Raw genomic sequence first — 26,847 nt, 5'->3', positions numbered from 1 at the left:
CGAATCTCAAACCGCAACTTGATTTGTTTTGGCGCGTTGGAACAGCTGATCGACAGATCCAGGGAAGGGGTAATAATTTTGTTATTTTGGCTTATGCCGGTATTAATTGTTGGATGAGAAGAGTGTAGATATGATAGTTTTTACTGTAAAGAACATACAGCATAGTTGTGGTAAGTTAAATGATGCTGGTATTGAGGACAGATGGTGGAATGCATGATAGTTCGTTAAGTTCACATTTGAAACAATGTAAATAAACTTGATTTGGGTATATTCGCTTACATTCCAAGCTATTATATTTTATGAGAAGTAATAAAGGTTTACATTGAAAACGTTGATGTGATATTGCACATTTTCTAGCATTATATGAAGTTGAAGGGGTAAAAGTTGACTAACTCTCACACGCCCACACATGAGGCCTGTCACACACTGTAGAAATTAGACAATGTCAAATAAGCTCTAAAGATTTTGGTAAAGTTTGTTTCAAACAGCCTTTCAACCCTGCAATTGTTATTTCAGTTATTCATGTTGCAATCCTCTGTTTTCCATTGCAAATGATCTGTGAAACAATTGGTAATTGTATACATAGTACCCTCACCACTCTAAGCCTAATTACTACAGTCATATCTGGGAAACCACAAACATTGCAATATAAACCAAAAACAAAATTCCAGGCACTTCTCCTCCAGACTCCCACCTGACCGTTAGACCTATGTATCCCAGTGGACGGACTGTAGAATATTTTTCTTGCATGGGGAGTATCACATTTTTTCATGCATGGAAAAGATCATTTTATCTACATTTGTACAGAAATTTGACAATTCCTTTTTGAATACCTATCTTGAAGATAGGGTTGATATTGTAACGGGTTGTCAATATTGTATTAGGAATCAGTTGTTAACAGAACTGAGCCTTTGTGGAAATCATGTAATGCTTTGCAGGAGATCCCCGATGTAGTAGAATTGTATGTATCCTAGATTGGCGCATTGGCGTTCACTTTCACTTTCATATTTTAAATTCTCTCTGTAGACCATTCAAAATAAAAGAGTCCTTAACTCAATGCCAATCTATATACCTGACATAAAACAGAGCTAATCTGTGGACAGATGATGAAACAAGTGCGTGGAAAGGTCAAAAGAATTTTATGCACTGAAGATGATGTAAAAAAGAACTAAGTGTGTATGGAAAGTTACCCGAGAACTACCTTTGCGCGTTCCCCTTGCAGACCAAACTACAGTCTGGCCCAATGGTAGGATATACCCTTGGTCCCCCACCAGACTGCCATGGAATTACTCTGTGGACAGTGTTTGTTGCAAGCATTTTTCTTTAATTTATGTCATGAAGTTTTCCCTATCGTAAAGTAAAAAAGTATTATAGGTTACAGAACTTTCTAAAGTGTCTTATTTTTTATTGTTTACTGTTTTCTATATGGCTGTGTGAAATGGAAGCTATACCATTTGTAATTTGCAATTGTTTCCAGAATATGTCATGTTAGGATATGCTAAGTGGTAAATTACAAATGTTGATTTTTTGGTAATTCTTTAGAGTATGGATGCACTCATCAAAGTTTAAGTCCCCAACTCCACATCTAAAAATTTATGGTAATTTTCTATATTACGTCTGCATGACCGAGATCGATGATTTTTGTATCATTGGATTCCTCTCACACTATACAATGCAAATATGTAGGTTTTATTACGCGGAAACCCCCTGTTAGCAACAAACTTGGCCCCGATAGCGGGGGCGACGATGTCGGAGGTAATATATAATATTACCCTAATAATATAACCTCAGTGAAAATAATCATGGTTATTCACATGGCTTTCCATTGCAGGGGAAACAAAACCTCCACCACGTATTCAGGGCAGGATAGAGCGCACACGAATTAGATGCGGTGCCGATAACCTCCAGTGACCTAGGATTTTTAAGGTACTTACCTGATTGATTAATGCTGCTAATTAGTAGGGAGGGTGCTCCTTTGCCGCAGAATGTTAAGGAGGCAGGGTGCGTCCGGCAGGAGGTCCTAGGCCGGAGGATACAGCCTTCTCCCGACGGAGGAGGCCATGGCGGAAGCACATCTCTAGCATTTTTTCCTGGCTAGTTGCAATTTCGCACAGAAAATCTGTCTCCGAATACGAGCATCCTCCACACTCGGCCATCGCGGCAGCTATGACTGACTTCTGAACGCGACGGTTATTTCGGTTAGGAATACGGATATCGTTATTCCAGAGGACGGGAAACTCGACCTTGAGGCCATTGGTGTAACATGGAAAGAGGCGCAAAACCCACCTACGAGGGCGGGCCACCCTTTTCATCCTGATTATACTTCAATCATCTATATACAATACAGACTATGCCAAGGTTAATATGCTGATTCAGTGGGAATCTTACGAGGTAATTGTAATATTACGCCCGCCGCTTCGACATCGACGATGATTGTGTAACGCTCTAGCCTGCCGGGAATACGTGAATACGTGGAAAGTTATGTGAATAACCATGGTTATTTTCACTGTGCGTTATATTATTAGTGTTATTTAACCCAGCATTTTCCCTGTAACCTTTCATGCCCTCCCCTGCTATCGGGGCCAAGTTTGTCGCTAACGGGGGGTTTCCGCACAATAAAAACTATATATTTGCAATGTGGAGAGTGAGAGGAATCCAACGATACGAAAATCGTCGATATCGGTTATGCGGACGTAATATAGAAAATTACCAAATTTATTTATCAGTTTAAGTCGCTGTGACTGGGTGTGCACTTTGGGCACTGCCCGAGAGGAGGGCAGTTGCCCTGGAAAACATAGTCTTCACCTCGGTATGCATGGCAAGATAGAGCTGAAATTCGGGAGCACCAAGAGGATTTGGGCTGAGAGTGGTGATTTTCTCTGATCTTTATCCTTTATTTGTATCTGCATATTATTTCTTGTACCGATGATTGCAACTATTTGTCCTCTACAAGAATATCATATTTAGTGTGCCCTAACTTAGTGCATCCATACAGTAAAGATTAGTCATATTGTCAGATTATATAACAGTGAAAATATATTATTTGTTTTGAGTAGTTATTTAGCTTTTTTTTGGCCACACTATTTTGTAGTACTGGGCTGTCCACAGTTTTACTACATGTGATTATTGATATTTGTATTTTTATATATAGATTATTCTAGATGATAGTATGGAATCCTAATTATTATTTCCTTTAATTTGATATTTTAACCATGCCAATGGGAGGTTAGCCCCACCTCAGTGTGTCTGACCCTAGTGCAACTTGTAGATATGGAATTCTTCAGAAGTTCTTGTTGATAAGGAAAGCTTGGTGAAAAGTTTTCCTTCCTTTCTCGATTCATGACATTTGGAGTTTATACAGAAAAATTTAGGGATTATCTGCAATAAGTCACTTGATTAGAATATCAAGTTTTGAACTTTGGATATGCTGGATGAGGCTGGTGAAAGCTAACTAGAAGGTACCAGACTTGCAAGGTTGATTTACTGTGTTATATTTGAATAAAAAGAAATAAAAAGCTTGCCATTTTTTCACATTATGTCCATAATTGCTAGGATGAAAATAGGTTAAATGTTAACCAACATTCATAAGATGTTAGATCTTAATATATGTTACACTTATTAATTGATATAATTCTGTAAGGACTGCACTATGATAGGGAAGACCTAAGAGTACTGTCATAGAGGAAAATACTTCACCTACTGATATATGAAATATCTGTGCAGGCATGAGAATAGCATCAGAAATAAAGAAAATAGGTTGCAAGAAATGTGCAGTGACCAAGTCCAGCCAGCTTAGTTGTAAAGTAATCCTTATAACCTGTCAGTGTGCATGTAATTTGTGAATTTGCCGTTGATCATTGTCACTCTCTTAACCCAATTACGATAGGAGCCCCCAGTGCTTCAGGGTGCATGTGGAGTAAGCTGCTCGAAGGAAGAATCAGAAGAATAGGAAACAAGATTACCATGCTTGCCATGCTTTTGGCTGCAGATGCACAATTTAGAGCAGGCTTGACTGCATGTGGCACAAAGACAGCATTCTGTCATGAGGGTTGGCCTACCATGATAGGATTTCATCGTGATGTGAATGGGTTGAAAAGTCACTACTTTTATTTTTATTTATATATCATCTACTATTGCCATTACTAGAAAGATAAATTTCAGTGACATCATTAACCCATTAACCCAGGGTTAAAAGTTTGGCTAGTGGGTCACTAGCAGGGGGTTGTTGGTACTCACCTGTTTGTACCTGGTTCGTTTGGTAGTTTTAGGGGCAACATAATTCACTTAAAAGGTTCAATTCTGGTATCATAAAAAAAGTGAAGGTTTACCTTCACATTAGATGCTATTGCTTAAAAGTTCACCATACAAATGATGTTACTACTATTGGAGGAAAACATGATGAGCCAAAGGCATGGGAATGGTCGCCATGCGATGCCACCAGCTACTTGGTCCACAACAGGCATGGCATATACATATATTCCACCCAGTGGGAAGGGGTTAATGATATTGTCATTAGGAAAGCAAATAGTTTATTTTACTGATATTGAAATACTAATAGTATTATTATTTAATAGAAATACTAATTTAAAAAATAATGATAGAAATAATAATGATAAAAGTAATAATAATGAAGATGATGATAATGAAAATAATAAAGATAACGATAATGGTAATGAAAATGATGGCAATGATGATAATAATAATGGTAAAGAGGATACTTGTGCCAAGGCAGTAGGGTCACTGGTGCAATAGAAATATTCACACAAAGAATTACAATAAATTCACTTCTTTCTGAAGTGCATTGGTATGTCCTTGGTAGATCTAATAATGGCAATGATAATAATAATAATTACTCCTATTGCCAAGGCAAGAAGCGTAGCTATACAATCATTTAAAAAAATTCTGGGTCCAGATAATCACCAAGATTTATTAACATCTAAATTAGGCTAAGACACACCTCTGGTGAAAATTCAATAAAAATCTGTTCGTAACTTTTTGAGTTATCCTGATAACCAACCAACTAACTAACTAATTAGCTAGCTAAGTAACTGACAGACTTACAACCAAATTCAACCATAAACATAACCTATTTGGTAAAGGTAATGATAATTGTGATAATGATAGTGATGAAAATCGTGATGATAATAGTGATAGTAATAGTAATAATAATGTTGATAACAATACCAACAACAACAAAAAAATTATTTGACTTCAAGTCCACAGTGATATCAAAATGAAGACACTTCAAATCTACAGTCACATGGAATATGATAACAGGTATAAAATGTAAGAGTAACATTTGAATTGATGAATGAAATGCAAACAGAATTATAATATAATGACAGTGATGTTGATTATATTTGTTTTTGTTTGTTTATTTATTGTTGTAGTTTATTTATTGTATTTTTTATTTGTATTAATATTATTATTATTGTTATTATTATTATTATTATTATTATTATTATTATTATTATTATTATTATTATTATTATTATTATTATTATTATTATTATTATTATTATTATTATTATTATTATTATTGTTATTGTTATTAGTGTTGTTGTTTTTGTTGTAGTAGTAGTTCTTGTAGTTGTTATTGTAGTTGTTGTTGTTGTTGTTGTTGTTGTTATTAGGTTATTATTATTGTCTTTATTATTGTTGTCATTATTATTATATCATTATTATTGTTACTATTTTGTTATTATTATTATTATTATTATTATTATTATTGTTATTATTATTATTATTATTGTTATTATTGTTATTATCATTATCATTATTATTTTATTATCATTATTATTATTATTATTATGATATTTTATTATTATATAATTATATTATTATATGATGTTATATAATTATTATATTCTCATATTGATATTATTGGTATTGTTATTATTGTTGTTGTTGTTTGTTCTTGTTATTGTTATTTTTGTTGCTGTTATTATTGTTATTATTGTTACTATTGCAGTTAATGGTGGTGGTGTTATTGTTGTTGGTATTATTATTATTATTATTATTATTATTATTATTATTATTATTATTATTATTATTATTATTATTATTATTATTATTGTTATTGTTATTGTTATTGTTATTGTTATTGTTATTATTATTGATATTCATTATTATTGTTATTGTTATTGTTATTATTGTTGTTGTTATTATTATTATTATTATTATTATTATTATTATTATTATTATTATTATTATTATTATTATTATTATTATTATTATTATTATTATTGTTATTGTTATTGTTATTGTTATTGTTATTGTTATTGTTATTATTATTGTTATTATTGTTATTATTGCTATTGTTATTATTGCTATTGTTATCATCATCTTCATCATCATCTTCATCATCATCTTCATCATCATCTTCATCATCATCTTCATCATCATCTTCATCATCATCTTCATCATCATCTTCATCATCATCTTCATCATCATCTTCATCATCATCTTCATCATCATCTTCATCATCATCTTCATCTTCATCTTCATCTTCATCTTCATCATCTTCATCTTCATCTTCATCTTCATCTTCATCTTCATCTTCATCTTCATCATCTTCATCTTCATCTTCATCTTCATCTTCATCTTCATCTTCATCTTCATCTTCTTCATCATCTTCTTCATCATCTTCATCTTCATCTTCATCTTCATCTTCATCTTCATCTTCATCTTCATCAATTATCATTATCACTATCACTATCACTATCACTATCACTATCACTATTACTATTACTATTACTATTATTATTGGTATTTTCTATTTTGATTGTATTATTAGATAATATTATTTGATGAGAGAAGGAAGTTTTATGGATGGCTTAGATTATTTTTGTAATTTATGGATATTTGTGTTATAACTACATATTGGTCAAAGAGACAATTTGTTATTTTTTGAATTTCAGAATAAGAACCAAGCAAGATGTCTCTGGTTGCTGATGTAATAGCATCAGTTAGTAAGTATCTTTGTGATTTTCTTTTTCACAGTTTGACTTAATTTACTTTTATATCTTTTCATAGTGTGAAATACGTTTTCATTCTGCCCAAATTTATTGTTTGAAAAGGATATTACATTTATAGTCATGATTAACAAAATGAAATTTTATTTTTCCAGGAAGCAAAAGTGGAGAGAAAGCAGGGAAACCTGGAACAGGTCAGCTGGAGGAGTTGGTAAAACGTGCAGAAGAGGCTCGCGAAGCAGTATGCCAGACACTTGGATCCCGATATGATTCTTTGGCAATGGTTGTTCATGACACTGCACATCTGCATCATCGTGTTGCTAATGCCTTGGAGGATCTGACAAATCTGCACAGTTCTATTGAACAGGAGGTATTGATGAAGTAGAAGTTGCAAAGGTATTCCTATGCAGATCTTTTACAAATCTAATTTCAAATTTTTACATTAACTTTAAGTAATGACTACTACAATAGATATCTTTCATTTTGTCAATGATAGCAACTGAAGCTAATTTTAAGGTATTGCTATAAAAGAACAGTGCTGTCAAGGCGGAGCATACATTTTTACATTTCATTTAAGAAAGGATTTTTTAAACTAATAATCATATATAACCCTGAATGGATTAGAATTCGTAGTTTTGTAAATTTATCAGAATCAGATAGTTATATAACGTACTCTCCTGACTACAGGTAGTGAATGGTTTAGAAGGCAGTGTAGGTGAGGTTGGGGGTGTGGTAAGGAGATGGAGGGAGGTGGTTGGTGGCTTGGAAGCTGCCTCTACTCTCTTGACCATACACATGTTGCTAGATGAGGCTCACCAGGCCGAACTAGAATATGAATTCCTGAAGACTGCTGAAAATTTAGCAAAGGTATGTTTTTTATTTTGATTTTTATTATCCCTTTTTTAAAGGGAAGCTAAATGATTATGGTTTCTTTTCTTTTCTTTTTTTTTATCAAGAAAAACTATGTAACTGTATTTGCTTTACCCAGATATATGAAAGAATATTATTTTTTAAATCATATATTTTATAATCTCAAACCTCTTCTTGTTGTCTTAAAAATGTTTTTACCATAGGTTTTAAATTCATCTTAGTTGTACATATGTACAGCCAACAACAAAAGCGATGTCGCCTTGCCAGCCCTGGCTTGGAGAGATCATACCCTTATCCTAAAACAACCTGGACATAGTTAGGAAAGGGGGGAAGAGGATGGGGGTGATCAGGACTCACTAGTCAAAGCAAGGAGTGAGTGTTCTGCTATGTTTCAGTAGTAGTAAATGGCATTGCCCACAAAATTTCAGTGGGGTGTAAAGGTTTAGGTATTGATTCCCTTGTTTTCCATTTATTTCGTTTGGGTGCCTCCTACGAACCAAGACCTTCATTCGTGTTCAGGAATCACAAAACATGGCTTGGTTGGGGTTAGCTTGAGTGAAATGGGCCACTTGGCTCCACCCCTTGCAATCATATACTTATAGTAAGTATTTATATTTATTGTGCTAGTTAAAAGTTTGACTTTTAACATATCATTTAGTGTCACATCATTAGATGGCAGTCTTTAGAACTGGGCAGATTGGGTACTCCCCAGCGAACCTCCATCCCAACTCAGACATGCTCACTCACCCCGCAAAGGACCAAGTCTAGCTTCACTCTACCTAAGGCAAAGGCAATATTCCCATGGCCTTGATTCTACCTATTCTTACATTTTTAATTGTCATTTCAATGGCTGGTGCCCAACACCTTGTTGGTGTTCCCCCTCCTACTATTCAAGAAACCCATTACTTTCGATATCTTCTGTTCAATCTGTGTTTTACATATTCATTTTGTTAATTTTGGCAATGAAATGATAGTAGACATGTGGAAAATATAATGGAGTATGAAATTTTGTCATGAATATAGTTCTGTTTTCCAAATATCATCTCAAAAGTTTACCATTATCTAAATTGTGGATCCAGGTGATGATAGAAGGAGGGGAGAGAGAGAGAGAGTAGCTGTTTGGGATAATGTAGAGCTATATATTAATAAATGTCTCTGGGATAATGCAAATTTAGGATATTTCTGTCTTATGAATATTAATATTGATAGTCAATTCCATCAAGATTTAGGATTTTTTTGTATAGAAAATATGATAAGAAATTAAGATAAAACAATGTGATAAAGTTTCTTGATAATTATTTTTGAAATGGTATATGGTAATTTATTTCTTAACCTAATAGCGATGGTATATTTTGAAGCCGATAATAGTAGTTCCTGGGTGGCTTCAAAATTGGCTAACCCGGAATCTGCCCGAGCGCTGGCCATGGCCCGTGACGGAATCGGAGCGCAAGCTCTGATCCACTGTCACACTGGAGGGACGCGAGGCAATGTTTATTTTTCCGGGTGTCTCACATGTGGGACACATGTCGTAAATGGGTAAAGGCAGGTCTCTAATAAGTCCGTTAAATTAACAGCTAAACGTGAATAAAAGCAATCCCTCTCTTTCTCTCTCTCCATATATATTTCATTGCACTTCTTTGCTTGATTTCCCTCCTCCTCACATTTGAACCATTCTAAATATGTCCTGGTTATTTGAACGTAGGCCTCCTTTCAGGGCAAGAAGGGCTTGATGTATTCGAGCCAGCCGTGGCTTTTGTTGTTGGCTGTACAGTCCCAGAAATGCCACTAGTGCAGTCCACTACTCGGAGACATTATACAAGAAGAATCATATGTCCATATAAAAAGTGCTGCATGTATTGCATTACCCTGATATTTACTACACTTAGGCGGAAGTACTGAGTTGGTAAAATTCAAGTAATTCTTAATATTCTTAATTGTTTGAAAGGTTGATAAACTTCTAGAGGATGCATCTGAGAAGGATGTAGAGGGTCAACTTGACCTTCTAAGTACTCTGCAGGAGGAAATGCTGGTCAGAAGGACACAGTTGGTTTATACCATTGGTGAGGTAAGACTATGATCCTTTTTGAATTGACCAAAGGGCTTGCAAGTCATGTAAATGGTTTGACCATGAAAAAGGTAAATCAGATTTTGTAGAAGTGGAGAGAAAATACATTTTTTCTTATTCTTATTATTTCTTTATTATGATTGTTTTTTATATATGAAATTGATGTGACTTGATAAAATTAATCATGATGACTTCAAATGGAAAAACATTCATTTTTACTTGAATTTGCATTTTAGGCATTTTAGTCATTTACTTAATAGCTATAGAATGGATGCATTTCACAATGACAGGTCTGGAATGAAACATTGACCTGGGAAGAGGAGCGTCTGGGAGATGGTTCCAGATCAGTCACTTTGGTAGTGCAAGCGGTGAAGTATGAGTCAAAAGAGGATGGATTACATAAACTCCAGCAGATGTTGGGTGCATTGCACATGTTGGGAGAACTCCAGCGTCGTGTCACATCCCTTGGCAAGAATCTCATGAATCACATTTTCAAGTATGATGCTTACTCTTCTTGTCTGACTTTCTTATTTTAAAGTAATATGTATTTTCAGAGACTAATATGCTTCACTTCTGTTAGACATGCTTGTGCTTTTTGAGATGTGATGCCCATAAGAGGAATCCTTACCCTTTTAAGAAAACAAATGGCTGTTGTTATTATATTGAATTCAATCTTTCCTTTTTGCAATTACAAATTATATGATATTATTTACCAAGAAATAGTCAAAACCCTTCCATGGCTTTTGGGAATGAATATTAAATGTATTTACTATACTGCTATTACGCTAGCTGGGTGTGGTAACCATGCTCCCGATTTGTAAAACCAACTGTAATAGTAGTATAGTGTAGTTTATGTCACTAACACGTTTTATGAATTATCAGGCCTATAATAAATGATGCAGCTAAGGTGAAAGCCACTGATCGAAGTGATGGATATTCTGTCCAGGTCACATTACCTGCAAACACTAAAGAAAAGACACCAGCATCCACAGTGTTTGTGCATCTCACTCAGGTTTGTTATTTTCTTTATCAAAAGTCAAAATGTCAAAAAGTGTTCCTCTATAGTGCCTAGATACATTCCACTGACAGGCAGTCTTTGAGTTGTGAGGAAATAAATTTTAAGATGGTTTTGTAGCATGTGTTATTAGCTGTGCTATTGCAGGGAGAAGTTTTGATATTTTTCAGAGTAGAAAAAAATACACTTGGTTATGAATATATATTTCAAACTTGTATAGAATCTTTGCTGAATATCCATATTAGCTTCAGCTTGTCCAGATTAACAATATAGCTTAACTCATAGCCTATGGATGACATGAGTTTCATGTCATGGCTGACTTGGGTGTGGCTCTGGGCGAAGGGTTATTCATGCCATGCTGCGATATGTGTACATTATCTTCATAAGCAAACCTCATGTCATACCACATCCCCTGGGGCATTGCTTAAGGGCAGATGGGATGTGTAATGCTATAATTGGCTATTGTTTTGTATAAAGGGTGAATTTAAAGATATTGCACATCAAAACATGGCACTCTCTTTCTGTTGATGTGAACCTGTTAGTAACCTTCACTCTTGTTTATGAGATCTGTCTCCTTGTGTTGACCACTCGCATTGTCTTTTGGCACTCTACTAGTGTGGGTGTCTTGAAGTGTGACACAAATAAGGAAAGTACTGAAGCCATTGTGGTAGCAGTCTTGTACATCACAATTTCATATTTCTTAAAAATAAGATTTGCACTCTCTTTCTGTTGATGTGAACCTGTTAGTAACCTTCACTCATGTTTATGAGATCTGTCTCCTCGTGTTGACCACTCGCATTGTCTTTTGGCACTCTACTAGTGTGGGTGTCTTGAAGTGTGACACAAATAAGGAAAGTACTGAAGCCATTGTGGTAGCAGTCTTGTACATCACAATTTCATATTTCTTAAAAATAAGATTTGCAGAAGAGAGTGACTAAAAAAAAAAAAAAAATCTTAATAAACCCACATTCAATCTCTTACACTGAGTTTAACATACCTTATGTATTAAAATGGACACTAATGTACATAATAAGACTACTACAGGTTCAACCTAATATAAAGGTGATATGAGAAGAAATCACATCACTTTGTTGATGTGGCCCAGTGAGTGTGGCCATGATATGTGTAATACACTAGTGCATCTGAAAAAGGCCCTGGAGGCAAGCCCAGTCAGCCGTGCATACCACCCATAGCAGAAGCCAAGTAAACCTCATATTATCCTAGAGGCAATGGGTTAATGCTGTCCAGTTGTGCATTAGTATAACAATGCTGATCTGTAATTTAAAGACACAAGGCTTGAGCTTGGACTATATTGTACTTTGATGATAAATTTCAGTATTTGTTCAATGTGGTTGTGAATGTAAAATATATACAGTTATATTCTTTATCTTGGTGAAAGGGAAAATGTGTTTTGGCACTCATTCATTTTATTGTTTTAAAGATATGCTATTTGATGTAAGTAAAATAAGAGTATGTGTAACAGAATTCTGTATAAATATTTAAAACTGTTTGAACACCCTTAGGTATTACGGATCCTTCATAGTGCACTCCTTTGTGTAAAAATTGAGGCAGATGAGGGTGAAATTTCTCTTATGCAGCTTCTGGGTAAACAGGTAAGATTGGCTATGTTTAGAATATGTATTATATAGGCAAGTAAACATGCAACAATTGAGATTCTGTATGTTATTACAAAATCTGATGCAAATGAAATTGATTTTTTCCTTGCTTCAGTAAAGAATTTGAGCTTTATCTGGAAAAGAAATTACCTGGAACAAAATTTTTCTATACTGTTCTCAAACTGTATTTATGATTTTTTTTATTAGTAAAATCATTGCTACCTGTCCATCTAGTAAATATCTTCCAAACTGGAAGGATTAAAGAATAAGTTGCATAAAATATTTCAATAATTAAACATTTTGTCTACCATTTACCATGTAATTGTTTATTTTGTAAAATGTACAAATATCTTACTGTAAGCTTTTTCTTGATTTATATGGTTCATGAAATTCCTTTCTTAACAGCTGGGACAGGAGTTTACAGAAGTGCTTATTAAAGACTGCTTGGCTGAGGCAGTACCTTGCAGTAGAGCCCAGCTGGAGGATTATGAGGAGGTCAAGCGTGACACACAGAAATTCCAGGATTTCCTTATTGAAATTGGTAGGTGCTACCAATATATCCATAAAAAAAAGAATTAGGCCAAGTCCAATTTCATTTTCCATTCCCATGCAAGTGTCTGATCACTGTGATAATGGTTGGAAAAAAATCAAGTATATGGTAATACAAATATTAATTGTGTTTCTCTTTTCTTCAGGATTTTATGGACCTGACAACAAGTCCATCATAGAGTATGCAGCCAATGTGGATGTTGTCTTCAGTAATAAGGCTTGTGCACACTTGTTGGAGCGTGCTAGAGAGCTTATGACTCGACCAGTTCATGTCACAGTCAGTGTTACTCCGCTGGAACCCGAGGGACCCCTCATCATTCAGGTAAATTTGGTGTATTTACTCAGATATTTGTTCTTAGAAGGATGGAAATTAAAGGCAGTAGTATATTGTAATTGAAGCCAATTGTGAACTTTAAAAAAATATCTTCTGTGAGGAATATGGAAAGAGTTTGTTTTTGATTTTGTAAATGCCTGCGCTGTCCTTGTATTTCTATAGGCATCAGTCAGCCAGGATTTTGGATAAATGAAGCATTGAGGATAGAAATCGTAGCACAAATAGGGGTAATAGGATTTATATTACTGTTAATATTAGTTAGTTATCATAATCATTTTTGTAATCATTATCATCATTGTGGTATTCATTATCATGGTCATTATTTATAATTACAATTTTTATAATGGTAACAGTAATAATAATAATAATTAACCAATTAATGAAAATAAGATGTGACGAAAGCCACTTATGATAACAGAGAGGGAAGAAAGATTGACAAGTTGTTAATCAAAACTTTTGTGAGCTGCATTTATAAATTACCTTCTGTAAAGCCATGTGGCAGTCCAATTCTTGTCCTGCTAAATATACAACAGTTTATGGGAAGTTTTGTTGGTGCTGATAATCATTGTGATGATTATCATTTTTGTATATCAATCTTGATTACAACCACAATAAGTGGCTTTCTTAACTATTAATCCCTTGGATCAAGGTGACATGACCAGTACATCATCAAAAAAATTGGCTGAGGCCAGGTGATGTGAATATGCTGTCATGGAAAAATTTGGCTGAAGTAACAGTAACATGCCATCATAAGGTTTTTTTCTGAAGGCTGAGGTAATGGGAATGACTTGCTAAGAGTGCAGAAAGTACTTGTTAGGTGATTAGACTTATTGAGCATGTAGGAATTGCCTCTTGCTTTATTGCCATTGGTAAAGTAGTGCAAAATTTACCATGTACAGATTACATAATATTCACATATGATATAATCTGTGTGTGTGTGTGTTTACGTTGACCACGTAATATACGCTTAGAAATGTTTGTAATAATTTGGCAAAAATGTCTAACCCAAGCTAAAGCTAGATCATGCGTCTTAATTAACCTCTTGCTTTTGCCACAAGAAACCTTTATTTTTCAGAACAAATCTTAGTGTAGATAAGGCAGTGGCATCCTTGACTTATAAATGATAAAGGAACTTTCTTGGACCTGAAAACTTAAGCCCAGGTTCCAGTTATGAGCTTCAGCCACAGTTCCTGAGCCACCTCTAGTGCTGTAACTTATATTAGTTACATAAGTTATATTCCTGGTGCAGATTTCATTGTTAGTGTTGCAGTAACTGCAGGATGATATTTGAAAACTTTAATGATCATACATGATAGTTCATCATTGGCCGTGAACAAATTAGAAGGATCTGGATATTCTAGGTCTGGTTACCCTAGTTCCTCGGATTACATGCCTAGCCTGGCTAAAGAGGTCATCATCCTCAAACTGAGACTGGTTCCAAAATCAGAGAAGCCTTTATGGGAAACCTCAGACTATTTAAATAGTATGTAAGACTCCCTGGACCTGCAAAGCCTCAAAGGAGGCAAGCTGACATGATACATGGTGAGGCTGAGCCAGTGTCTGGTTTTTGCCAAAAAACACATTGGCACAGTGACATCAGGTTTGTTTTTATAACTTTATATTGGTTATAATATCCATAATAATGATGATAGCATCAATGTAAATAGCATTAATAAGTGAAAGGAAAGGAGAACTCAGGTACGGTCATGATGTCTACAGATCGACTACTAGGTGACTGAGCACTTGTGGAGCCATTTATTTGTAGAGACAGTTCACAAAACAAAACTACAGTGATCATTACATTTTCCCAGTGGCATAGAGTTTAATAGCCTTGTGAAAGTTTAGACTTTGAATTTTAGAAATATTATTTTTAAGAGACTGATAACATTCATTTGTTAATAGTTGATTATTAGGGAATTTTGCAATATGTGTCATTCTAATGCTTTTGGCATGAACTTTCTCACATAAGCTCAGGAGTATGCTTCCCAACATTGAATAAAGAGTGTTTATGGCTTTCCCATTCCACTGAAATAAAGAAAAAAACAGTTCATAAATAAAAAAAATATACATTTTTTTCATATTTACAAAAGTAAACAATTTTGGTGAGCTTTATTAAAATTTAAATGGAATGGACAAGTCTAAACCACAGTCTATGTTGATATAAGGAAAGTAGCCACATTTTCATTGGTAAAAAATTGTTCTTTGCCAGGTCAGAAAAGCAACTCATTTTTGACTCTAGAGAAGAGTTTTTTTCCTTCTTTTTTATAAACATAAAAACTATAATAAATACTAATTGTGAATAATAGTTATCCATTTGCCATAATATATTTTATTTGATACTAACTCATAAAGGCTTTGAATGATACTGTAATTATAATCATGATACCATTTTGGATTTGGATTTTAAAACTGAAGTTTAGATTGTGAGGAATGTTGTATTAAGGTGGCCATCACACTTGAGAACGAAGTTCGTCATTTATGATTGGATTTTCGCGATTTTTTAATATAATATATATACATATATGTTGATAAACACCACCAAATTTCATATCATTTGAATAATAAACAACGGCGTTATTTAAGAAAAACAAGTTTGTGAAAAATCACAAAGTATATATTCACACATTAACCAAACTTGTTGAATGAAATACCACATATACTCTATAACAATACAAAAAGTCTCCATTATAGGGATCTTTGATTTCCTTTTAGTTTAGTGGAATTATTTTTTTCTAAATGCTCAGTCCTATGAACTCAAGATATGATATATGGACTTCTTTTACGTGAATGAAAATATCCATAATGTAAGAAATCTCAAATCTATTCAGCTTTCAAAAGACCCAAACCCCATTGGAATCTCCAAACAGTTATGGAGAAATATAAAAGAGTGTTGGCAAACATATAGTTTCCAGATATCGGGCTCCGAAGTTTAGGATACTTTTCCGTCAATTTTTTTTTTATTATTATTATTTTTTTTCGTTTTTTAAGAATTCTTATCTCTGCGTCAATCTTTCTACATTCTATAGCATTCACATGGTATTCTAAAGTGTAGCTGGTACCTGGTCCCCCCCTTTTGCAAAGTACTTATGGCAATAATTGCACATGATTGTAGAATTAGCACGTGTCATCACAGATTTCGCAATGCCTAACGCTGTGATTGAGATTTATTTCTTATCATATAATGTTTATTATATACAAACATAACATTTACCATTAGTTGTGTCCCCTTACTGTGTAATGAGGGCGTACTTCTCCAAGATGTGTTGTGGAGGTAGGAGCTATTAACATTTTGTTTCCTAGAATGGCAACATCTTGTCTTCCAAAGTCAGATATTTAGGCATTATTCCTTTATTCTTACGTATTTATCAGAAATATTACTTCTGTGGATTGCCAAAGCCTACAAGATTACACAAGATTTTTTTCAATTTTTCAAGTATTTTTTAAAATATTTGTCAAAAATCTACGGCAACGGCCCCCTTAATAGCAGTTATAGTGTTCAGTATATATGTGATGTAAAGTTTCTCTTCCTGGAAGTGAATAGAGAGAATTTGATTAAAGTTTCAATGAGATTTTCTCCTAAGTATCTTCTGTTACAGTCAATAGCAAGGTCTATATAAGTAAGGTCTCATCACTTCATTTCTGCACAGCTTTGGGTAATAAAGCCTAAGACATCGCTTAGGGGTTGACATAGAAAGTGGAAGGTGGGACATAAAGAATATTAGGCTGGGGAAGATGATGATAGAAAGCGGTAGCAAATGAGCGATCACTTAAGTAATTTTTGATGCTGGTACATTCCGGCGATTTGCACATTGACCTGAGTTTACTAGCGATGATAAATCATTGGCAGGAAAACAGGAGAGAGAGGGTGATCTTTACATATCTACATTTCATCCAAGACTGACCTCATGATTAGTGCTGAACCTCCAGGCTTTGTTTTATGTAACGCCATGCACAAGATGGAGAAATTTGAGGAGCTTATTGATGAGACCGTATTTATTTAGACCTAGGTCTGTAGTATCCTCATTAAGGGTTTGTCATATTTAGGTCATGCAGTAGAAGAATCTCGCTATTGCAGTGAATTTCAGGGAATCTGGCATGATTCTTTAAGTAGATAAAATTTTGCAGAATACATGACTTTTTGAGCTTTTACAACATTGGCCACTTTTTATGTAAGTTGATATACTGATGTTTAGTGATGAAAGCAAACGTGGAACATACCTTTTAAATAGATGGGCTTCTCTATTTTTTTATTTGGAAATGCACTAATAAAATGCTAATATAATATCAGATGATCATTTGTCTCTACCAATTGTTCCATGACATTACCCATTAAGGGGACCGTCCCGGAAAATGGCCACCTTTCCCTACTCTTTACATCATAAAATAATATCGGTTAGAGATCACTGATTGATTCTTTTTGCATGATATAGAGTAAAGAATTGCGCTCTGTTATATATATAAATTTTAACTTTGCTCCCCCATTGGGGGGGGCACCCCCCAAAATGTCGAAAAAAATAGTTTTTTTTTTTTTTTTTTTTTTTGGTATGTCTTCGGTACATCCCAACTATCACAGTTCTTTACTGAATATTCCCCCAAAAGTACTTGTGTTAGATCAACCTTAGCCTATTGCCATGTAAAAGGCCGAATTTTGAATTTCCTTTTTTTTTTTTTTGGCGGGGGACAGCTTGACATAGAGAACTATTTTTTATTTTATTTTTTTCAGCATTAAGATATTATTATTTTTTGATTAGGGCAAAAATTCAAAAATCTACCTTTTACATGGCCTTGGGACGCCGAGGCTCTAGTGAAAGCAACAAACTGCATTTGAAACGCATGAAAATTACGTGAGTTGGGATGTACAGAAGATTCATAAAAAAATAATGGAGCTACAGCATTTTGTATTTGGCCCCTTGCCAAAGTTCATTATCTCTGTTATTTTTCTCTGAATCTAATGATATTATATATCAAAAAAATGCTTATTTAGTGTACTTTGCAATGCAATGATTACCAAGTCAATAGGAATTTTCATTTTCAATAGGGACGCTATTCTGTAAAGGTATGTAATTTTTTTTTTTTTTGTTCGTTGTTCATAAAAGTTGATATTTTCGTGTGAAAAGCTTAATAAATGCATTTTACCATAGAGACAACTAATCTAAACCAGATAAAAAACTTTTTTTATTTATTTATTTTTTTTCATTTTATTTTTATTTATTTTTTATTTTTATTTTGAAGAAATGGGGAACTGTGGATAGCAACATTAGTACAAAATCATTCTAATTATAAAGTCCTGGCATGAATACAACATGGTGGTTCAATTTTGAGAATTTTAAAAGCATATGAATTTAATACATTGAATTCAAGAACTTACGAAACTCGTTGAATATTTCCCATGCCTCACACAGGGGGGGGAGGGGGAGATGGTCACTGGGTGTTTATAATTTTCGAGGGGGATCATGTGTATGTGAACGCACGCACACAAAGTTAAAAAGATTAATCATCATCATTTAGTAGGCCTACATTGACTTTCATATCTAAATAATGAAATATATTAGTTATCCCTCTCATACCATTTTCTTTGATAATTGTCAATATTAACAGATTGCAAAGGAGAACAAGTGTATAGTTTATGATTAGCCATTTGCACCCATTATCTTTACTAAGAAGTGCATAAAATCATGCAGACGCCTAGGTGTTGTGGGATATTTGCCAATTTATGGTGCCTAAGACTTACGGTAACGTCTAAACATATTAATTTTTATTGGGAACGCACGAAACGGATGCGATAGCTTTTTGAACGCCAGACAAAGACTACGCATACAACCGAGCTCAAAATTCCTTATAGTTTTTATTTCAGAGCAGGTATTACTGAGTACTATCATCTTCAACATGAAATAATCTGTATCTCGCTTATACATCCGAAGTTTAAAAAACTGACATTTAGGTAACATTCGTATTGAATTGGTCTTTACAACGGTAACTACCAATTTCAAATCAATTCAAATTGCCCCCTGCTGTGATGTACTGACCGTTGAGCGAAATGTAATGGAAATATTTCAATCCTTCCTTATAAGGCTATTTTTAAACATTAGTGCTTCGTATGTGATATACGTATATATTACCTCGTAAACTAAAATATATTACCAGGGAGTCTCGATCGAAGCATATTTCGTGTGTAAAAGGACACAAAACTTACATTTTTTTTTAGATATATTTCACAAAATATTTTGTCATAAATCACGGTGATATAATTTTTTCCTGATATTGGTATAAAAGTGTTCCTTGAACATTAACAAACTCATATCTATGTGCAATGTCATAATTAAATGCCTTATGCACGATTGCTGCAAGCAAAAGTCCACATAGGTGTACCTGGGCGCTCATTAGCGACGTACCTCTCCGGGTGCTAAGGGACTCACGCGCCGGCTGCAAGACAACGAGCCATAACAGGCGCTTAATACTCGTTTGGCAGTTTCCTCATCCATGTTCCTATACTATACGCTAACTAACTCAATTTAACTCCCTTCCCCCCCCTCCATCAGGGACGGTCCCCTTAACCCATTGGACATATTACCATGCAGCCCACACGTGGACCAAATCCAGACCATAGGCTTACTTGTATCTCCTAGGTGTGTGGCTTTTAGGTCTGGCCCACATGAGTACTTGTGTAGTATCAAGAATCCTTATCTCCTTTTGTGATATTATTATCTCTTTTATGCTCTTTTGGCATTTTCTAATGTCTATATTTGTAATTTTGTATGCTGTATGATGATGGTAAAGATTTTTGTTCTTTGATTAGACTCCATATATTCTCTCTAGGTAGACTACAACTCTATGCTTTAACAATAACATTGTACTATTTGTGTTATTTCAAAATCATTTTGTATTCACTTTTTTGAAACACCCTGTGCCTCTGGTCATGAGGGCAAGAATAAGATCCTGGGTATGGGAATAGTGTTCTCCCTTAAGCCAGTGCTCTTCCAAGCAGGGCTCATGGATGATACATTCCACACTTGTTTACTTGTTTACCGATGGAAATAATATAAGAGCCCTTCCTAAATGCCCGCTAAGTCTAATCTTCTAAAAGCTTTGTGCTCTTATGATGAGTTATTCCCATCTCCACAGCCAGTCTTCAGCCAAATTTCATAAAGGAACTGAAAGAACAATGTCAAACTTGGGTGAGGGGAATGTTATACCTCTTTTTGGTATTAATGGTGATCATCCTGTTCTATGATCTGTTTGAGATAAGGGCCAGAAAGTTTACTGTGTTCAGATATCTTTGCCATTGATTTGAACACATAAATATGTCTGCACTTTGTTACTAGTGAATGAACTAACCATTTAACTTGTGCAGGAATAACTACAAGATACTATATTTATTTGTTTATTTTGTTCTATGTTTTATTTATTTTTTATGTTTTGATTTCTTTTCCTCTTTTTTCATCATCTTTACTTTTATCATCATCATTGTTTGCATTGTAAGTATTCTACATATATAGAAAATATATCTCTAAGTGTGATTCTCTTTCTTCATGTATTTTTACTTGTTCCAAAAGAATAAATAGCAAGGAGGTATTTTTGTGATGGATGCCTTCATAATATGAAGGGGCTTTGCAAATTACGGCTGTTAATTGTTAACATTTCTATCATAGGATGAGACTGGTAAGAAGTTAGAGAAGAGCAGTATGAGGCTGGAGAAACTTCTTGCAGCAAAGACATTCAACCTTCCTAAATGTCAGATCAGGTATGCATTGATGACCAATTTTTTGAAAGGGAAGTCTCTCTGATGACTGTTTTTTTGGGGGGGTTTGATTGTGACATATCCTTTAAAACATTGCATTTTGTTAGAACATGAATCAGGTCTTGGTAGTATCAAATAATCAACATTATTTTCAGTGCCTCTGTCTGTGAACTTGTTGAACTGATTTATGAGACAATGGAAGAGGCTTGTACCAGTGCTGCACCATATGCAGGGAGGTTGTTCTATACTGTGCGTAACATCCTGATGCTCTACTGCCAGGTTGTACCAACTGCCCATGCACATGCCCTTGCTACCTTGCCACAACAAGCAGGTGAGTTTTGGAAATCAAACAATTATTTCTTTTATTATTTGTTTTTATATTACAGCAATCTTCTGAGACAGAGGGTCATTGAAGTTGCCAGTTTAAATTTTTTGTATGTGTACTTAGATATCTTTTAACCCACTTATGATGGGTGTCCCACATGTGAGACACCTGGAAAAGTACCTATTGCCGGGTGTCCCGCTGATGCAACACCAGTTCAGAGCTCGTGCTTTGATTTTGTCGCCCATGGCACGGGGTGCGTGGGCAGGTTGGCAGGTTGCCCGCACGCCGAATTTGAAGCCTAGGAAATAGTATTTTTGGCTTATAAATGTACCATCGCTAGTGGGTTATTTTTTAATATCTTAAGCACCAAAAGATGTACAAGCTATGTAATGTAAAGTACTAATGTTTTATTTTTTATTTCTCTTTGTGTTTGGAAATGAAAAACTAGGAAGTTATTGGACAAATTGTTAGGAAATATAAATGTTGAAAAATTCTTCACAGTCACAGCTCTTTCCCTAAGATTAGCAATCTCTTTCTTTGTATGTTCTCAGCTATCATACACAACAACAGCATGTACTTAGCACATCATGCTCTCCTGTTGGGACATCAGTACAAGCACAGACTTCCACAAGCCCTGCGAGACAATACCATTACTACAGTTGACCTTGCTCAGCAGCTCAGAAGAATGGCAACTTCCACATTCTTGAAGGCAATGCAGTGGCATCGTGCATCAATAATTGATACATTAAGAGAGTCTGCAGGTAAGTCACATATCAAAAAATTTATGTTTGGATTTAGTGCTTCCATCATTGTTCCACTACACCCCCATCCCATACCCATTGTTATTGTGGGGGGCGTAGGAGGTGGGAACTGAAGCCCAATGTTTGGGATCACCTCTTGGGCCTCATGCCCACCTCAACCAATTTTGTATGGTCTTTCTTCCTTTTGAAAACCTTTCCTTTACCTTGTCTTCTATCTCTTCTGTCCACTTCCTATGGTGTAAGAGGCTACCTTTGAGTCAGTCCTGAACACTCTTGGGGAAGCATGGACATGGTATTCCCTTGGTTAATTGTCTAGCCTGTATCCCTCATGGTGGACCCTTTGAAGCTTTTCCCCTTCCCCCTTCATCAACAAACTTATCTGTATTTAACTTCTCTGTTTTTTTTTTTTTTTTTTTTTTCCCCTCCCTGCCTCTCCTTTGATGACAGCTCCAACCATTGCTATTATACCCCCTCCTCGGTACTTGCTTTCAACTTGATAGATTCAGAATAACCTACCCAGGTCATTACTTACATTCAGAATACTTCCCTTCCTCTCTCCCAACATCCTCCTCTCCATCTCCTGAATAGTCTTCATTTTCTGCCTCCTCCTCCCTTATTACTACTTTTCATCCATATTGTCCTACCCCACTCCACATGACTCCCTCTTCCATCTGCCCCCGTGTTTCTACTACTTCCAACTCTACAAACCTTTTGAGCATTCTTTTTACCCCAGCCAAGGGTATTCAGTTCTTTGTGATTCCATCTACAGCCCCTTACTCTGACATTACCCTCCTCTTCCAACAATGTCTCCAAAAACCAGTTGGTAGAGTTTCCTTCTGCAGCCATTCTGATTGTTCACCCCTTGTAATAGTTACATTGGAGTCCCAGGCTTGTGCATTATCTGCCCTGACTGATATCGTTGCCAAACATATTCCTTTCTAGCCTTACTCTTCCAATAATACTTGTACTGGAACTGTTTCCATCTCTCCAGATGATGGCCCAGTCTGTGTCAGGGAATGGTTAGACTGTGAAAACAAACTGCTTGCCTACCTTGTTGACTATGTTACAGTGCTACATTAATCCTCTCAAAGGCTGCAGTAAGCCCTACACCAATATTGCCAGGATCACTTTCCATAGACATGATCTTCCCCAATAATTTTATATTGGCAGAGAGTACTGCCCTTTCTGACCATTTCATCCCCTTCCCTGTTAATGTAAAAAATGTTGGTGTGTTGGCCACCCTGCCAAGCACTGTCGCTCCACAGCCTGCAGCCCTCTATGTGCCCATCCTGGTCATGACTGTTAACCCATCGCCGATGGGTAAAAATTTTGGCAAGTTTACGTATGCACGGGCTTGTTGGCGCGCATCGGCAGTTTCCCCTGTTTGCGCCCGGCTTGATCGGTAGTTTGCGAGCGACATTTAGCACCTAAAAGCTTTTATTTGCTAAAATGTATAAAAATATTAAAATTTTGAAGGTTTACCTTCATTGTAGGTGCCATTGCCAAAAATCTTTACCATATAAATGAAGCCGCTACTATCGGAGAAAAACAACCTCCGTCCGACGAGCCAGTAGCGCGGGAATGGGCATGACATTATACCCCTGGCGTTTGGTCCACAGCAGCCATGGCATGTACGTACATGGCACCCTGCGGCAACGGGTTATATTGCTCTGCAGAAGCATTCAGATATGCCAGTTATGGTGGCTCTCATGATGTATTTTAGAGGAGCTGCTCTGCCTACAAGTTCAAGTCTGAGGTAGCAGTTTTCAGATTCAAACTAGGCCTCACTTTACATGAGGTTAGACAGGAAGCATGCTGAAGAGGCTTTTCTTTTGCTACTTATTCCAACTATCGCTCTGCTCCTCTCCCTTCTCAAATGTCTTAGCATCTCCTCCAGTATCTCCTCCTCTTTCCCCATATCGTCCTACCTCGTCAAATTCTTTAAATCCAGATACTCCAATCTCTACTACACCCTCAGTGCATTAGGCAATCTAAATGTTCCAACCCCTCTTCTATTACCACATTCTTAAATGCCCATCTCTTCCTCTGCTCCTCAAGTATCTGTTTCCTTTATTCCCCATAAGGAAAACTTATTTCTCAGATCTCTCCAACCAATACTCTAGACACTCTTGGGGATATCCAAAACTTTCTAAACAGGACCCAAGAAAATGCTCCTTTCTCTCTCATCCACCTTCCAGTTTCTCTATTTCCAAGCCCTCTGTATGCAAAGTAACTGCCAACATCCATCCTCCTCCTCCTTATGTTCCCCCTATCCCTCTTTCCCCCACTCTCTCCCAATACCCCCATCCTTCCCTTCTCCACCTGCACCTTCCCCTCTTCTTTCCCCATTATCCTTTTCACTCCCACCAGGATGCTCATGTGATTCATTATCATGCTGTTATACTGCTCTATGACCTTTGATATCAAACTCATTTTGTCATAATCATTAACTTCTTTTAACCGTTTTGCTACTGTACCAGTGTTATAAGACCTTTGATGTCTGACACATTTATTTAGTGTAAACATTAACTATTAACCACTAATTTCTTTTATCAAGCTTTTGTATCAGACCACAAACACATGTAATTTCATAAATTGTGTTTAAGCATCGGGCTGTTAGGATCAGATGTATAACTTCTCAGTAAAATTTGGTGACACTATTGTTTTGATTGCATATTTTGTATATTTTAACATGATTGTTACTATTATTGTCATTATTATCATTTTGATTGTTGTTGTTATTAATGATGATGATAATGCTTACATTAGTATTATTATTACTCTTTCTCAAACAGGCTTAGATATGATTGGATGTGACACTAGTGCTGTGAACAAAGCAGAGCAGGGTATGCGACAATGTTTGCACCAGCTGCAGTTACTTCATCGTGTGTGGCAACATGTTCTTCCTCATACAGTCTACACAAAAGCAATGAGTATGATGTTTATGGTAACCTGTGATGATTAATTAATCAGAGTGGGTGGTGTTAATTAGAGGTGCTGTTAAAAATAAAACTAGAGTGAACTGATTATCTGCATCTTATATTCTAATATATTTTTTTTTTATTACTTGAATTAAGTAACAAATAGGCACTAAGATGAAACTCTTTGACAGGCACACTGGTAGGATCTGTGGTAGAAGAAGTAGTTATCAGAGTTGTGGGTTTGGAAGATATATCTGCAGATTCAGCTCTTGCCCTTATCAACCTCCTCAACCTTCTTAAGGACAACATACCTCCCCTCTTCCAGGTAATGTCAAGGCTTTATTATTGTTGTGGTTGATATTGTGCTATAATGATGATTAGGCTGTATAAGAAATATATAACTGGTTTCTTTAAACTTCACGTTTTATTTATTGTGGTTTACATGTACTTACCATGCTGACCACATGTTACAGTCGGTTGAGGTGAGGAAAAATACATCTTAAATTAATTCCTACAATCTTTCTTCAACTACAAACTCACTATTTATTTCATTGATGTTTTCTCTTGATCTAATGCATATGTAGTATATGCATTAGTATATATTTTTTTTCCTTCTGTCTTACCCATTATTATTACAATTATCATTATTTTTTACTTTTTGTCTAGATGACATTTCATCTTCCCTGTTCTTCTCTAATTCCTCATCTGTTTTATTAATCCCTCCTCATACATTACATTGTAATGTTCTTTTAACTGTGTCTGTATAATCATCTTGTCCTTTTCTGTATAATTAATTACCTGTGTACTGTCTGTGATCTATCATTTTCATGTACAAAGCATACTCTTGGTGGTATTGTTTATCAACACCCATGATTGTCATTGGCTTTTTTATTACTTTTATATATATGATATTTAAGTAAAATGGAAAAAAAACATGAATAATTACAATTGTATAAAAATCATAAAAAAATAAGTTTCAATTTCTCTTGTTGTTTAAAGGTTGAAGGTGAAGCCAAGACTAACCCAGGAGATGTCATAAGGCATGTTCGACTCTGGGGGAAATTCTGTGAACTCATTGTTGTCTTGGGAGCCAGCTTACATGACATCTTAGACCGATGGTCTGATGGAAAAGGCCCTCTGGCACACGAATTCACTCCAGATGAAGCGAAACAACTCATCAGAGCACTCTTCCAGAACACTAGTCGAAGAGCACAGGTCTTGGCAAGCATTAAGTGATTCTTGTTGCTTGTGGTGCTGATAGACCTTGATCCTAGGAGATGTTTGTTAGCAGATATTGTAGCATGAAAATAATACAGACTTTATAGGATATATTTATATCTTTTTCTTTCCTCCTTTAATATTACCTTGCTTTTTTATTAAATTATTTCTGGGACAAGTATACTTACTATCCATTTATTTTTATCAGGCAATACTTTTGTATGATTATATTAATTATGTATGTTATTCTTTATTTACTTATATATATATATGCATGTATGCTTTAATAAAATGTCCCAGTGGCTAAATTTGTGCCTTTAACATACCTGTGATAATATGTCCAGCTGAGTAACAAATATAAGTGGAATAACAAAATGTACAACAATTAATAAAGTTTTGCTTATACAAAAAATATTTTCATTAAGGAACAGATGATAGGTATTACCTTACTTGAATTTCTT

General features: G+C 35.3%; 1 protein-coding gene across 3 annotated transcripts; it reads left to right on the top strand.

Annotated features, from left to right (window-relative positions):
• Window positions 1-26,798, top strand: Zw10 (Zeste-white 10). Of its 3 annotated transcripts, XM_070132989.1 has the most exons (17): window positions 18-69; window positions 1,832-1,926; window positions 6,921-6,971; window positions 7,130-7,344; window positions 7,662-7,841; window positions 9,790-9,909; window positions 10,200-10,405; window positions 10,792-10,921; window positions 12,448-12,537; window positions 12,946-13,081; window positions 13,236-13,411; window positions 21,073-21,164; window positions 21,317-21,492; window positions 22,038-22,247; window positions 25,043-25,180; window positions 25,360-25,493; window positions 26,168-26,798. In XM_070132989.1, exons 3-17 carry the CDS (start codon window positions 6,938-6,940, stop codon window positions 26,402-26,404), a joined length of 2,274 nt encoding a protein of 757 aa, XP_069989090.1. In that variant the 5' UTR covers window positions 18-69; window positions 1,832-1,926; window positions 6,921-6,937; the 3' UTR covers window positions 26,405-26,798. The 3 variants fall into 3 exon arrangements, with proteins under 3 accessions (XP_027218527.2, XP_069989090.1, XP_069989091.1); XM_027362726.2 differs by lacking the exon at window positions 1,832-1,926 and having other exon boundaries at window positions 1-69; XM_070132990.1 differs by lacking the exons at window positions 18-69; window positions 1,832-1,926 and adding an exon at window positions 146-170.
• Window positions 26,799-26,847: the final 49 nt, after the last annotated feature.

Source organism: Penaeus vannamei, chromosome 18, assembly GCF_042767895.1.
Source record: "Penaeus vannamei isolate JL-2024 chromosome 18, ASM4276789v1, whole genome shotgun sequence".
Lineage (NCBI taxonomy): Eukaryota > Metazoa > Arthropoda > Malacostraca > Decapoda > Penaeidae > Penaeus > Penaeus vannamei.
The sequence above is the reverse complement of the archived record's forward strand: the minus strand, read 5'-3'. Positions and strand labels throughout refer to the sequence as shown.